This window comes from Cavia porcellus, unplaced genomic scaffold (assembly GCF_034190915.1).
Source record: "Cavia porcellus strain 051 isolate PalLab524CR breed Dunkin Hartley unplaced genomic scaffold, mCavPor4.1 scaffold_5, whole genome shotgun sequence".
Classification (NCBI taxonomy): domain Eukaryota; kingdom Metazoa; phylum Chordata; class Mammalia; order Rodentia; family Caviidae; genus Cavia; species Cavia porcellus.
The window spans coordinates 82,493,100-82,508,424 of record NW_026947488.1 but is presented as its reverse complement, the minus strand read 5'-3'; the positions used below and the strand labels follow the sequence as shown (position 1 = coordinate 82,508,424).

The following is a 15,325-nucleotide window of genomic DNA, read 5'->3' as shown; positions in this document are numbered from 1 at the left end:
ACTTGGTTTCAAAATCAAAAATACAAAAAGCCGGCGACATGGTACAGTACCCCTGGGTTGGATCCCCAGTACGAGCACTGAGACAGAGGAGAGAGTAGAGATTTTATTAAATGAGTATAAGGTATTTTTAACCTTTTAAAAATATTACTACACTTGAGCCGGGTGTGGTAGCTCACGCCTGTAACCCCAGCATTTGGGAGGCTGAGGCTAGAGGATCTTTGTGAGTTCCAGGCTAGCCTAGGCTACAAAGTGAGCTCAAGGCCAGCCTGAACTGCATAGAGACCCTGTCTCAAAAAAGACCAAAAAAAAAAATTACTACACTTTTTGGTGACAGCACTGATAAAATGCATACAGATGGGGCGTGGTACCGCAAGTCTGCAATCCTAGCACTTGGGAAATTGAGGAAGGAGAATCCACTCGGATTGGAACCCAGTTTAGACTACAAAATGAGGTCAAGGCCAACCTTAACATCCTGTCTCAAAAACAAAAAAATAAAATGTACCCAAATTCTCTTTGTTCTACAGATGCAAGTTTCTATGTACTTTTCAGAGTGTAACCACCTAAGCCTTAAAGCAACAACCCTCACCCATGGACAACACATCCAGTCTCAGAATAGCAACAATGTATATAAAGACAGTAGCACAAATCAAGATGTATACCTTTCCTTCCAATATTTTTAGTACGGTACTTTGGATCAGTACGATTGTTTTTCATTTAAAATGTGACACAATTCTGAGAAATGCTGGCTATTAGAAGAAAAAACCTGAGACTGATTTCTCCCATTTTGCTTAACTGCAGCAAACACGAATGAATACTCCAGGGCATAATCAAGTCACCTCTGTAAAATCCTCCTATTAAGATTATTTTTGGAACTAGGAAGGTATTTTCCAGATTAAAGTCACAGCGCGGCCCTGGCAAGGGCCTGAATGTCGCCACGGAGCTCGCGAGTGGCCGCCGCCCAGCCGCTCCGGAGCCAGGTTCTCCAGCAGCACCAGGTCCGGCTTCCTCCGAGAGCGAGCTTTCCGTGGGATCGACACAGGCGCGTTCCTGTTTCCGACCAACACTCCAGAGCAGCCCTCTGGGGACTGCTCGCCGGCCACGTTACATCACAAGTTCGTCCTCGCATACCAGTTACAAGTGCCCGGCCAGGGAGGGCGAAGGTCGGCCTGAGCTCCTTTCCGCGCCGCCGCGCGAAGGGACCTGCGTTTCAGACAAATCGCTAAACTCCCATGCAGGGACACTATTCTGACAACTTTATCTTGGGGTAAGCTATTTTCGTAAAACTCGCTGGTTTCCGATAACTGAATACTGCACAAGCCAGGCGGCCTCGCCCAGTTTCAGCTAGCGGCCTCTCCGCATCCCGCAAGCAGACTGAAGGCCGCCCTGGGCCCGCACAAAGCGGCGCCGGCACAGAGGGCGGGGCGCGGCCTGGAGGGACTCGTTGGCGCGCGCCGGCCGGCGTGGTGACGTCAGGGCGGAAGCGCACGCTGCGTGAAGCGGCCCAGGACCCGGCGGTCACGGGAGTATCCGTCGCGCCGAGAACACTGGTTAGTCTCACTCTGGGTTCCGGCTGCGTTGGGCGTGCGTGCAGCTCGCAGAGACTATGGCGTCCGCGCCTCACCCGACCTCGACCGCTGCCGCTGCCGCCGCTGCCGCCTCGTCGACCGCCCCAAGTGCGGGCGGGTCCAGCTCCGGCACGACGACCACGACGACGACCACGACGGGAGGGATCCTGATCGGCGACCGCCTGTACTCGGAAGTTTCGCTCACCATCGATCACTCACTGATCCCGGAGGAGAGGCTATCGCCCACCCCGTCCATGCAAGACGGGCTGGACCTGCCCAGCGAGACGGACTTGCGCATCCTGGGGTGCGAGCTCATCCAGGCCGCCGGCATCCTCCTCCGATTGCCGCAGGTTAGTATCCCCGGCCGGCCGGGCCCGCCTCTCCTCGCCTCCCCGCGGCGGTATCCAGGGCCCCCTGGCCCACGGCCCTTACTGGGCCCCGGCGGGAGCTTGGGCTGGCGGGGCGGAGGCGGAGGGCGGCCGCTTCGGGCCGAGCGCGGCGGCGGGAGGGGGAAGGGAGGCGAGCGGCGGCACAAAATGGCGGCTCGCCTGGTGCGGGCCCGCCTGACCCCTGCGCTTCCGTTCTCCTCTCTTGTCTGCAGGTGGCGATGGCAACGGGGCAGGTGTTGTTTCATCGTTTTTTCTACTCGAAGTCCTTCGTCAAACATAGTTTCGAGGTAAGCACTGCGGAGGCGGGCGAAACGGGATTTCTTCATCCGGAAATGGGGGGGTCGGTGTCGGCAACCAGCTCTTCCCGAAAGGGAGTGGTTAGTTTAAGCCTTTGTACCTCCTCCTCGTTCGCCTCGGGGTGGGGACCCACAGGATGTGTTTCAGAAACTAAAAAATAAATCTTGAGCCCATGTGAGCTCTTCACTGGGAATTAGTTTCCAATTTAGCGTACTACTCCCGTGAGGTTTAACTTGATTCTGGGTTCATAGTTAGGTGTATTAGTGGCATAGGTGAAAAGCCTGTTGACTAGTCGCGTTAATTTTAATTTTTCACCAAAGGTGTTTTCAGTTGGATTGTGAAATTCCTAGATAAAAATGAGTTTTGTTGGGCGTGGAGGAAGGACAGAGAGGCTAAAGGAGGAGGATTGCTGTGAGTTTGAGGTCAGCGTGGGCTAAGTAAGCCAGCATAAACTCTGTAGTAAGGCCTAGTCTCAAGACAATAAAAAATTGTTTAGACTTTGAAGAGAAATACTTGTTTCATTATGGTAAGTTATAGTTTAGTACCATAACAGTTATTTTTGGCCATCTGTGGGTTCTTTCAGATTGTTGCCATGGCCTGTATTAATCTTGCATCAAAAATTGAAGAAGCGCCTAGAAGAATAAGAGATGTGATTAATGTATTTCACCACCTCCGCCAGTTAAGAGGAAAAAGGTAAGATTGTCATTATTAAACATAACACTCTTGTTACTGCTGTACTGTGCACCAGTCATCAAAACATCTTTTCTCTCCAGTTAGCATGGATGCTAAAGAAAACATTTTAAATAAGGTGTTTAGGTCTGTATAGGGAAAACTGAGATTGAAATTAATTTGGGAAAACCCCAGTTAGCCAGCTATGCAGAGTTTACAGAGGAAGTTGCATTTGTGAATATTCTTTACAGTGCTGTGAAGCTGGCCCACTAAGATTAAACAAGAAAGGGAGTACGTTTGGTTCAAGTGTGAGTGTATTCTGTAAGTTTATGTTCCCCCTCCGTTCTGTAGAAGACTGAAGGCTGGATGTTTAAACACTGTAGTCAAGTTAATACTGTGGTAAAGTTCTGTGTAGATTGTTTTCCATCTGAAGTTCCAGTTAATTCTTTGTGAATTGAGGTTGGCTTGTGTTAAGAGTGCTACACAACATTGAACTACGATGTATCGCATAATACCGGATCTGAAAGGACTGCAGGATGATAAAGTTTGAAGTCAAAGGGATTAAACAGGTATTTTGTTTCGGTCAGATACAGTCTTAGTGAGTGGGTGAGAAAAATAACTTAGTCGTTTTCGGAGTTAGCCCATTTATTTGATCTTTTAGAAAAGAAGCAGAAATGGTATTTTTTAGGTATTGTGATAACCTGGTAACTTAGCGTGAATCTGTGTGTTTATCTGAGGCGGTACAAAAAGTTTGTTACAGTACTTTCCTTGTCTACATATGACTTCTAGCATATTCTGTGGAAGGATATCCATGGTGTAGATTAGTGTTTGTGTTAATGCCAAGGAACTGGTGATGGTAGATAAACCTGTACTGAGTGTGAAAGGGAGTTAGAAAGGGATTGTAAGTTTGGGGTATTGAGTGTTCAGTGCCAAATTCGTATTCTGCATAAGTAGTCTTATTGGCAGAATTTATAAGTTGGCAGTAATGGCACTACTGAGAGAGGCAAATAGTGAAGTAACTTTAAAATGATTAGCCTACTCAAAGTTTGAAGTATTGCTATCTGAATGCTGTTTTATAACATTTTGTAGATTTCTTAACTCCTTTTTCACTGCGTCTTGTCTTAGTCTATTCAGAAATAGAGTAACTTTCATTTCATATTAAAGTATCTTTAGATTTTGGTGAGGAATCATTGAGAAATGGCAAGACTTTCTTTTGTGGTTTGGCTTGGTCTGAGTTTATTTGTATTTAGATGTGTCACTTGATTTTTTTTCAGGGTGTTTTAAAACAGAAGGACATTACTATAGGGCCCTGAAGTCAGTGGGTTCTGTTTGCATAAAGGAAGTATTGTAGTTTCTGGTAGTCTGAATCATTGAACTAGCTGTTTGTGTTGCTTTTTAAATTTCCCTTTTCCTGCTAGACCTAAGTTTTCTTCCTTTATATCAGAATAAGGTCTTCTGAACTGTAAAAACCTTGCAGTTTAAAATAATCCCATCTGACTATCTGATGTGACAGTGCATTTTTTTGCTCATTACAGAAATTGAATTTGTGAAGTCTTGATTAAAGCATGAAATTTTAAAGGACTTTAATTGCATGGAAGCTCCTCCTTTTTTTTTTTAAAGCAGGATGTAAAAGTGTTTCTATGCATATTACAAGTTTACTCAGACGTGTAACTTGTATATGTTATTAACTTCGACTCTTTTTTCCCTTGCAACCGACTATACAGCGACCAGCTACATTTACCAAAGCCTGGGTGATGTGGAGTGGTACATAGAGATGAAGCTGTCGTCATGGCAACAGTGAGTGAAGTATCGAAAATCCCCAAGGAGAAGCCAGTGCTCTGAGAATAGGTCACTGGAATCGGGGACTAACAGGTTGGCCACTGGTGAACCATTTAGAAAAACTCCTGTTTCTTGTTATAAGCTTTTGTCTTTGCTGTCCAAGTTATTAGAACTATAGTAGTTTTTTGTTTTGTTTTGTTTTGTTTTGTTTTGGTATAGGTTAATGTTATTAGGAAGTATCATTGATATTATACCTTGTTTTGGGTAAGCAAAGCAGTAGTCTCAATTTGCTTTAGCCCTATTTGTGCATGACTTTCTTGTTTGACCTTGAAAATGTTAGTGAGATATGTAGCCTTTGTCATTGTCTTTTGAGTCTTGACTACATAATAAAGTCATCAGGGGACCATTTTTAAAGTACCAGTGTCTAGGCTTCCACATGTGTTAGTGGGTCTGTCCCCTTTCAGTTTTTTGTAGTTTGATAATTGTCTGTGATGTTCAGAATAAGTGGCTGAATTTAAAGGAAAGGTTGTTCTCTTCATTTCATTACTTTCCAGATATAATTTACATTTTTCTGTGTAACATTCTCAGTAGTAAAGGATTTTTGTTTGTTTGTTTGTAACAAGCCCAGGCTTATACTTCAAACATGTTAAAAACTTTCGAGGATTGGATTAACTGCTCTTAATGGTGACTGCACTGTGGTATTTTCAGTGTATCTAGAGATCCTAAGAGTTGGAAAGGTCTTAAGTGATGTACTTATTTTTAGTCCAGTAACTTCCTGCAGTTCATTTGTATGGCTATACGGGTGGCTTTGAGTTTAAACACCTTAAAGAATTTCTGCTTCTTTTGAAGTAGATATTGCAAAATTCTGTGTGTTTGTGATTCATCTGCTTTTACCCTAGTGCCTTGAACTAGGGTCAGTCTGTTCTGTAACACATGAATGAGAGTAACCATGTTTAGACCTCCTATCTCTTAATTTTTTTTAGTTGTTGAGTTAATATTTCAGTCAGATTGGTTGTGCTAAAGAAATGCAGCTAGTAGGTAAGTTTTTAATTACCAACGTCAAGGTTTCCTCGTACTTGAAAACTGTTCTTATATAAGTTAATCAGAAAAGTCTGACAAAAGAAAGTTCAAGGAGAGGAGTTTGACAGTTTGATTCATTTTTGAGTTTCTTTAAATCAATGAGAAGCCCTCCCCCCATTTTTAACTGCCACCTTTTCAAATCATGTATTTGCAAGCAACATTTGTCTGACTGAGGAAGACACTTTTTTGTGGCAAGTTTTAACGATGTAATGAATTGCTACAAAAAGTAGCAATACTTTGTTACATAAATAAAACTAATTATTACTTGTTTGTCCTGCACATTTTCTTAGTGCTGATTTAAGATACACAGTAATCTTTGTAAGACATTTGTAATTTTGTATGAGCCTTCTTTGATTTGAGAAGTAAAAACTATTTCTAAACAAAGTGATAGTGTCAATTTTTATAGCTACAAAGTTAACATTGAAACTGTAGGCAATGGAAGGACTAAGCAACAAGTAGAACATTCAGTTTTAATTACAGTATCATTGTGGGTTTTGTTACCTGAGTGTGTCTTGTTTGAAGTCATTGAGATTTTGACATGCATAAATTGCACAATTAAGGCAAAATAGATAAAAAACAGTTTAAGCAGAAATGAGTAGTGAGTCTGATTTGGGACCAGATAGCCATAAGTCAAACAAGTGGTTTAGCAGCCTAATTCAAATAACATGAATTTTATCACCATTTGAAGGCAATTCTGAAAGCAAGATTTCTTAGTAAAAACAACAGATAATTTCAATCAACTTGATGGAGGAAAATATGACAGAATTTTTGCTTTTCATAAAGTGTTTAGAGATTTTAGTGGTGCCATTTACAGTCTGGGTTGTAAGTTGTTAGGAGTTAGGTGGTGTGCAGCTGTAACACTGGAGCTTATCTCTTAGTTCCAATTGAAGAACCATAAGTAATTCAGTTGTGTGATGATCATTACAGTCTGAAGTGGAAATTTTTTTTCAGATTTCTTGTTATAATTTGAAAACTCGTAAGCCTTAATTAAGATCTTTGGACCTTGTTTTTCATATGTGTTGGATGCTTTTTAAAAGTACTTTGTTGCCTATGTCATTAAAAAATTGCTTCGTTGTTTTAATGTTAGCTACCTGTTTCTCCAAGTTGATGGCCTTACTCTTTATATCTTTTTATAGCTGTCATAGCAGTTGAGTTTTTTGAAAGCCATTTTTCAGCATTAGTAAATGTCTTGCTAGTTCTTTTTTAGCTCTCTGAATTTTTTTTTTTTTTTTTTTGGTCTTTTTCCTTTTTATTGGTACTGGGGATCGAAGTCACGACTGCCTGCTTTACAAGGCAGGCGCTTATGCCGCTGAGCTAAATCCCCAGGCCCAGCTCTCTGAAATTTTAATGTAACTAGAGAAAGATACGGAATAACTAGCAAGACTCCATAAATTCACTGTAATTTAGGTGACAAAAGGGCAAATACATTCTAGGTGGTTTTTGTGGGGGGGTGGACTTGCTCGGTTCACGATGGGATAATACAACGCATTTCATATTTTTCTTAACCTTCAAGTATATGTAGTTAAGTATTTTTGTTTTTAAAATACAAGGTTACATTTTTCTGGAACAAATACTAAATATCCAGAATGACTGTGTATCTTATAAAAAGTTGTATTGTGCTCAAAGCAAAAAAGCAAATCTCTTGGCTAAAAATGAATATGGGGGGAAATATTTCCACGTTCTACCCATAACCATACCGTAAACAGTCAAGTGTTTTGACAAAGATATGCTATTTATTGGTTATATCCAAGAATGTATCAAAGGGCTTGGTAAATTTCATAGACTTTGTATTAAAGTCTTATTCCTTAACATTGCCTTACACACACTAGTGTTAAATTGTGAAGACATAAGTCTTAGTGTAAATAGTAGATTTTTTCATACCAAGTTCTTAGGTAGAGCATCATTTCTGTGTGCTATTTAATATATATATGGTAGAGAAACTTGAAGTTACTGAAATTTAGTCTGGCTCATCTTGAATGTGTTGTCTGGTTTTTTCAGTTGGTCTTTTCTGTTTTGCATTATATGCTATGTTGCCTGATTACAACTTTGATCAAATTTAGGTGTGGATCTCACTGATCAATGTGAGTTTTGAAACTATTTGTAAGATTTATTTCATTTGGCAATTGTTAACTTCAAGGTTTCAGGTTGTTTTGTTTGAGCAGAGATTAGAACAGTTGAGTTAAACTACTCCTTTTTGGACGATGTTAATTTTGGAAAGCATTGAGTCTATTGAAGTTTGAATGTTAAGTCATGTTGAAGTACATTAATCAAGGATCAGAAATCGAGGATAAATTAAGACCATTAGAGTGACTTTTCTATAGAGTTGTTAGTTCCTTTAGGAACTTAGTCTAAATGTGTATATTTAATTAGCATAACTTGGACAGCACAAGATTAATGCTTTAACTTGTTTGCAGGAGTTTAAAAAAGCTGGTTTCTGTTGCCAATAGTTGGTTGGAAGGGAAAATGGAGATTCCACACATAAAATTTTTTGGATGTGCAAAACAGTTTTGATTTTATTTCTTACAAACTGTAGGACTCCAAGCCCCTTGATTCTTGATCAGAACTACATTAACACCAAAAACCAAGTTATCAAAGCAGAGAGGAGGGTGCTAAAGGAGTTGGGATTTTGTGTTCATGTCAAGCATCCTCATAAGGTGAGTTGTAGAATATGTAAAGTTGTATTTCGTAAGTATTAGGGCATTTCCTAAAATTGTATTTTACTTGAGTTTATATTTTTATTTATGTGTGCATATATATTTAGCCACGCATGGTAGTATGGACCAATAATCCCAGCAGTAGGGAGGCTGAAGGCAGGAGGATTGCCACAAACTCAAGGCCTGTGAACTACATACATAGAGATTGTCTCAAAATATTATAAAAAATAAAAAGCATTGTTTTGGACATTGAGAATAATTAGTAAAATGGAAGTCAGTACATAGGTTCAAATATCCACTCTTCATCATATGATCTAAGTTCTTGTTGCTTTTATGGTTAAGTTACAGTTTTCCCATCTGAAATACTAGGGTGGTAGAATACTTCATTCTAAGAAATAAGTATGTGACTGCAGGAAGTAGCTGGTGTGCTGCCAGAATACTGAAGTATTCAAACTATAGTTGTTGTTTACTCTTACTATTTTTTAAAAAATGATAGCTTTTCCCCATCATTCCTTAGTTTTTGTATTACCAGTACGTAAACAGTAGCTCAGTGGTTTGCTACATTTGAGTGCTTGAATCCAAGACACTCAGGAATAAAAATTTGTCTCTTGTTAACTGTGACGTTGACAGCTACATGTCCCTCAGCTTTCATTTTTAAACTTGTAGAATGGAAATTATGGTAATAAAAGAGTTATTTATGTGCAATTTCTATTTATCATATAGCAGTATGATAAGCTTCATTGCAGATTGTTTACTGCAATATTTAGGTTTAATATAACAGAAAATATATCTACTATAATAAATAATGTCTCCCTATGGTTTTGGGAGCATGTGAAATGTGCCTTAATAAATTAGATAAAATAGTCTAGCACAGTGCCCTTTACATATAGTAAAGTCTGTGTAAAAAAAAGCTTTATTTCCGTACTGTGAATAAACCAAAGGCCTGACACATGCTAGTCAAGTGTTATACCATTAAGAATATTCACAACCCAATTTTTTGGTTTATTTTGTTTTGAGTGGATTGTGTATTTTTCTCCCTTTACAGTTTTGCAATACACTAGTAATTTTTGTTGAACCTAGTAGTACCATAATAACCTATGTTGAACTCAAGTGTCTTGTGGGTTGGTATATATTATCTATTCCGTTTATAGAAGAAATAAAGCTTGTATCTAACTTTCCAGTTTATTGATGTCTGTGAGAAAGAACCACTATTATGCTAAGTTGAGGGTTTTTTTTTTTTTTTTCCCCCTTGTCCTTCAGATCATTGTTATGTATTTACAAGTCTTAGAATGTGAACGTAATCAAACCCTGGTTCAAACTGCCTGGTAAGTTGTTTTTTTTTTTTACATTTCACTCCTAGCCAGGAAAACAGAAGCAGAAATAAAGTAAGTTTCATTTTCTTTTCCAAAATAATGAGATAAGTTTGGGTTGTTTTTTGTTTTGTTCTTTTTGTTCTTTTTTTTGTTTTTAATTTAACCAAAAGGTAAACAATGCTTATTTCTGCTTCCTGTTTTCTTGGCTTGACTAGTTACTTTTAATGGAGAACTCAATTTAACTTTGTTCTTTTTTCTACTCTTTAATTAAAGGGTAGTCCATGATGGTAAGTCATAGAACTCTGCCCTCTGCACTTCAGCCCATGACCTCAGGATGGCCTGATTGGCTGCCCTGCTCTCCAGCCAATCCAGTGCAAGCTCTCATCCGAGATTCACTGAAGTGGTCCATATCCATCTGGCAGCATCTTCTAGTTCTGTCGGGGTGTCAAAAGGATTTGTATATTTGCTTCTAGAAGTAACTATTCAACATGCCTATGTTATTTAATGTATACCTGTAACTAGCAACATGAATAGTTCATTTTTGATAAATTTGTTGTCCAGCCATTATGAATTAAATGTTCTTTTTTTTAAATTAGGAGTTTGGCTATATTTCTATATATAGTGTGTATAGCATGAATTCAAAGAAGCTAAAGCCTGCATCTGTAAGTGGGTACCACTTCCCATGCTGCGTTAATTTACAGTTGCTGTACTGTTGCAGACAGTGTTATTATTATAATTAATACTCCATCTTAAAGTGCTTTTTAACTTGGACCTTTGAGATGCAGATGTATGTTTTGGAGTGCTAGCTAGGATCACACAAGGAGATTGTGGTTCAGCTACAACTCTTCATAAGATACTGATGTACAAGACTTAATTTTAATTTTTGTGTCCTGAATTTTTCCAGCAAAATGTCATTTTTATGACTGCCGTGCAATTTTTGGACTCCATAAATATATAGTAATATCACAAAAATTTCATTCCTTTTATAAAATGCATGACTTTTTGTGTTCTACAAAAAAAAATTTCAGTTTTTATGAATAAGGACTTTAAAATCATTTAGTTTCAGCCTAAATAATCTGTACAGTTTTCGCTGAAGAATATTCATGGTGAGGGCTCACTAAAAATTCCAGCAATTTATTAATTGAAGTAGTTTATTGCTGTTGTTTGTACTGCAAAAAAAGGTAAGTAAACAAGGTAATTATATTTATTGCTCTTGACTTCCCTACCTAGATTTTTCTCAGTTTTGTTTCTTAATGAAAGTATAAAGTGTATTTTTACTCATCAGTTATTTGGAGTTTTTTAAAGAACTTTGTTGGCATTGCTTTTCATTGTGGATAAAGGAGAGATGGTCAATAATTATGGCTTGAAGTATTACTGGAGTGGTTTATCATTTCTAAAAATAATCATGTTTTAACATAATTAACTTAAAAAGCATTACTTATTACAGAAATACATTAAACGGTAACATGACTTATTGAACGGGGCTTTGGTCATGTAGACAACTAAAGAATGGTCCTAATGTTACATGCAATCTTAATCTACTAATTTTCCGAGTTGAGAATTGTTGTATGCTAGAATATGGGGACAAGAATATAAGAGAAGAAAAAAGAATAAAGTAGATTGAGTCTCCAAATTAGTGTAAGCTTCAGAAGAACTGGTCTGTTTACATAAAAAGCTTATAGTTGAAATATTTTTCAGGAATTATATGAATGACAGTCTTCGAACCAATGTTTTTGTTCGCTTTCAACCAGAGACAATAGCATGTGCTTGCATCTACCTTGCAGCTAGAGCACTTCAGGTAAGTTTGCGTATCCTGTTTTGTGCTGTGGATTAGGACCCTCAGCAGTTCCAGTTAAAAACTAGCAACAATTTGATCTAAACATTCTCTTTTCATGTCTTAGATTCCATTGCCAACTCGGCCCCATTGGTTTCTTCTTTTTGGTACTACAGAAGAGGAGATCCAGGAAATCTGTATAGAGACACTTAGGCTTTATACCAGAAAAAAGGTACTGTTTTTACTCAAATTGGTACTAATATTGTCAGTGACAAGAAACTAAACACTAAACAGAAAAGTAACACTAATTTGATTTTCCTTCACCAGCCTAATTATGAATTGCTGGAAAAAGAAGTAGAAAAAAGAAAAGTAGCCTTACAGGAAGCCAAATTAAAAGCAAAGGGATTGAATCCTGATGGAACTCCAGCCCTTTCAACACTTGGTGGATTTTCTCCAGCTTCTAAACCATGTAAGATTCATAACTTGAAGCTAATTTATACTACTGGATATCTGATTGGAGCCACAGATGCAGAATCTATGTTGTTCTTACTGAAACACAGCATAGAATTAACATTAAACTTAAAATCTAAATTATAAGTGCCCTCCCCAAAGGAAATTACCTGAAGACACTGAGTTTTATCTTTATTTGAAAGGTTCAACATGTATGTTTCTTAGAAACAATTTTATTAAGCTGTAAATGTCTTCTCTGCTAGCCATTAGTTAAAGGTGGTGATACCTGAAAGGATAGTATTTTCAGTTGCAGTTGGAAACTTTTAGCCCTTTCTCAAATCCAGTAGTTGACATATTATTATGTCTTTCTAAAGCATCACCACGGGAAGTAAAGACTGAAGAGAAGTCTCCTATTTCCGTTAATGTGAAGACAGTCAAAAAAGAACCTGAGGATAGACAGCAGGCTTCCAAAAGCCCTTACAATGGGTAAGTGTACTTGAATTAGAAAACTCATTTGAGGACTCTAGTTTTTACTTCAGTATTAACTAAAATGTTTGTTTTTGAAGTGTAAGAAAAGACAGCAAAAGAAGTAGAAATAGCAGAAGTGCAAGTCGATCAAGGTCAAGAACACGATCACATTCTAGATCACATACTCCAAGAAGACAGTAAGTACCTGATTCCTTAGGGAAAACATTGTTATTTGGAGTCTTTAAAGATCATTGCTCTTATGAAAAGATTGGACTTAGCCCATTTTCAAAGTCAGGCTAGGATTAAGGTTTTAAACATGAAGTGTATTACAAGAAATGTGCTTGGGGGGTGTATTCTGGATGGGTGTGCTTGGTTGGTTGATTTGTGGGTAGTATACCTAATGACATTTTGTATTTGTGTGTTTTTTTTTTTTTTTTTTTTTTTTTTTTGAGAAGTGTAGGGGCTGCCCAAAAAGTACTGTAGAAGTATAGAATACCCTGTTTATAATGTGAAAACAATGTCTTCCCATTCCATTTTCAGTTAGAAAATTCAGTTTTTCAGTAATGTCTTAATAACCAGTAAGGTAACCAAAGACCAAGAATCTTTCCTGCACAGTTTTGTATTAGAGTGCAGATATCTTGTGGCTCTTCAGTCAATCATGTGAAGATAGCATAGGCTCTAGGATACTTTGTAAAATTGCTAGTTCTCACCTTAAAACGTGGAGTGCGTTTTTAATTTAATAGGCTTCAGTGAGGTAATTTGAGGGATGGGAAAATTTAGGAAAGTTTTTAGTTTCTGGCTTATTTATTAATTTAGTCAGGTTTTTAAAACTTGTTAATGAACACAACTAATAATTACTGTTCACTGTAGAAACTGAATTCTAAGCCTCAAATTTTTATTACCTAAGTTACAATAATAGGCGAAGTCGATCTGGAACGTACAGCTCAAGATCAAGAAGCAGGTCCCGCAGTCACAGTGAAAGCCCTCGAAGACATCATAATCACGGTTCTCCTCACCTTAAGGCCAAGCATGCCAGAGATGATTTAAAAAGTTCAAATAGACATGGTCATAAAAGGAAAAAATCCCGTTCGCGATCTCAGAGCAAATCTCGGGATCACTCAGATGCTGCCAAGAAACACAGGCACGAAAGGGGACATCATAGGGACAGGCGTGAACGATCTCGTTCTTTTGAGAGATCCCACAAAGGCAAGCACCACAGCGGCAGTCGGTCAGGACACAGCAGGCACAGGCGCTGACCTCCTTAGAGCCTGCGTCACTTCCTGGTTTTACTATCCACAGTATGATGTATGGACTCGTAAACCATTAAAAGCAGACTGATTAGGTTTTGATTTCTTAAAACTCTAGGTCTCTAGAAACACTGAGGACATTTCCTTTGGAAAAAGAACTATGTTAAATTTTTTTGCACATTGAAATGCCCTAGCAGTATCTAATTGAAAACCATGGTCAGGTTCAATTGTACTTTATTATAGTTGTGTATTGTTTATTGCTATACAAACTGGAGCGTGAATTCTGTAAAAAAATGTATCTTATTTTTATACAGATAAAAATTGCAGACATTGTTCTATTTAAGTGGTTATTTGTTTAAATGATGGTGAATACTTTCTTAACACTGGTTTGTCTGCATGTGTAAAGATTTTTACAAGGAAATAAAATGCAAATCTTGTTTTTCTAAACTGCTTCAAATATCTTATTTAAATAAATTATTAAAAGACAAAATTTTACAGTAAAATGACTATACTGATTTTCTGACAAAGCCTATTTTTCTTATTCTCTGTTAGACTTACTAAATTGGGATTACTGAAGTAGTTTTTTTTTTTTTTTTTTTGTCTTTTTCTTTTTTATTGATACCGGGGATTGAACTCACAACCACACACTTGCAAGGCAGGTGCTTATGCCACTGAGCTAAATCCCCAGCCCTACTGAAGTAATTTTTACCTAGCTATGGCATGCCTGTAATACCAGCTACTCTGGTGGCTGAGGCAGGAAAGTTTAAAGCCAGCATAGGAGGTGTAGTGAGACCCTGTCTCGATGAAGAGGACTTGCCTAGTATGGGAAAACAACTGTTTTTAATACCAATACTGCAAAAAAGTCACTGTCTATATTTTGAGCTATTAACAGCCTTCACTATATGTGTGAGGAAAAAGCAGATGAGAGTGGCCCAGTAATGTAAACTTCGTAGTGCTAAACAAACTTCATAGTGCTAAAACTTAAAACCTGACGAATGGTACCAGAAGGTAATGTAAATAGGCTTTTAAGTACTTTTTTTTTTTTTTTTTTTTTTTTTTTTGTCTTTTTCATTTTTATTGGTACCGGGGATCGAACTCACAACTGCCTGCTTGCAAGGCAGGTGCTTATGCCACTGAACTAAGTCCCCAGCCCCTTAAGTACTATTTCTAAAGTATACTGCCCTATTTAAACCAGAATTATCATCATGACTGAAAGACTCATTGTTAGACAATGATTTTGTCTGGGCTTCAAGAGCTCAATAGTAAATTGAGGTCTCTAATCCTGCATGACTGATACAAGAAAAAGTATAGAAATGAAAAAGCCAAGACTCATACCCAAGTGAGTCAGGTTACATGGAAATGTGTTTTTCCCCAGCGGACTGGAAATAAATTATCTTAATGAATTTGATTTTAGTAACATTAAAATGTCTGTTTAATGTTTTTGCCCGCTTTATTTACGTTGTCCATTAGACTGGACTCCAAATGAATTGCTGGTTTAAAATATCAAATATAACCACAGAGAGGAATTTATTGCCATAAGGAAGCTTCTGAAGAGGTTTCCAAAGATGACTCAAATTTTCACCAGTGCTAGGTGGTGGATCTGGAAAAAGGTATCTCTGCAAGGCAACTTGGAAGGAAGC

General features: G+C 38.1%; 1 protein-coding gene across 3 annotated transcripts; it reads left to right on the top strand.

The window, feature by feature from the left end:
• The first annotated feature begins 1,388 nt into the window (after window positions 1-1,388).
• On the top strand, window positions 1,389-14,132 carry Ccnl1 (cyclin L1). Of its 3 annotated transcripts, none has more exons than XM_063249240.1 (11): window positions 1,465-1,915; window positions 2,167-2,241; window positions 2,835-2,944; window positions 8,313-8,433; window positions 9,694-9,758; window positions 11,445-11,544; window positions 11,648-11,752; window positions 11,848-11,989; window positions 12,345-12,456; window positions 12,537-12,635; window positions 13,346-14,132. In XM_063249240.1, exons 1-11 carry the CDS (start codon window positions 1,604-1,606, stop codon window positions 13,692-13,694), a joined length of 1,590 nt encoding a protein of 529 aa, XP_063105310.1. In that variant the 5' UTR covers window positions 1,465-1,603; the 3' UTR covers window positions 13,695-14,132. The 3 variants fall into 3 exon arrangements, with proteins under 3 accessions (XP_003476621.2, XP_063105310.1, XP_063105311.1); XM_063249241.1 differs by lacking the exon at window positions 1,465-1,915 and adding an exon at window positions 4,645-4,717 and having other exon boundaries at window positions 2,183-2,241; XM_003476573.5 differs by lacking the exons at window positions 11,445-11,544; window positions 11,648-11,752; window positions 11,848-11,989; ... (1 more) ...; window positions 12,537-12,635; window positions 13,346-14,132 and adding an exon at window positions 10,020-11,357 and having other exon boundaries at window positions 1,389-1,915.
• Window positions 14,133-15,325: the final 1,193 nt, after the last annotated feature.

Bases quoted from the DNA above. Each gene is read 5' to 3' on its own strand.
- Ccnl1 (XM_063249240.1), top strand. From the start codon at position 1,604: ATGGCGTCCGCGCCTCACCCGACCTCGACCGCTGCCGCTGCCGCCGCT. The intron at 8,434-9,693 runs GTGAGTTGTAGA...CTTGTCCTTCAG, and splicing joins ATGTCAAGCATCCTCATAAG to ATCATTGTTATGTATTTACA. The intron at 12,457-12,536 runs GTAAGTGTACTT...TTGTTTTTGAAG, and splicing joins TCCAAAAGCCCTTACAATGG to TGTAAGAAAAGACAGCAAAA.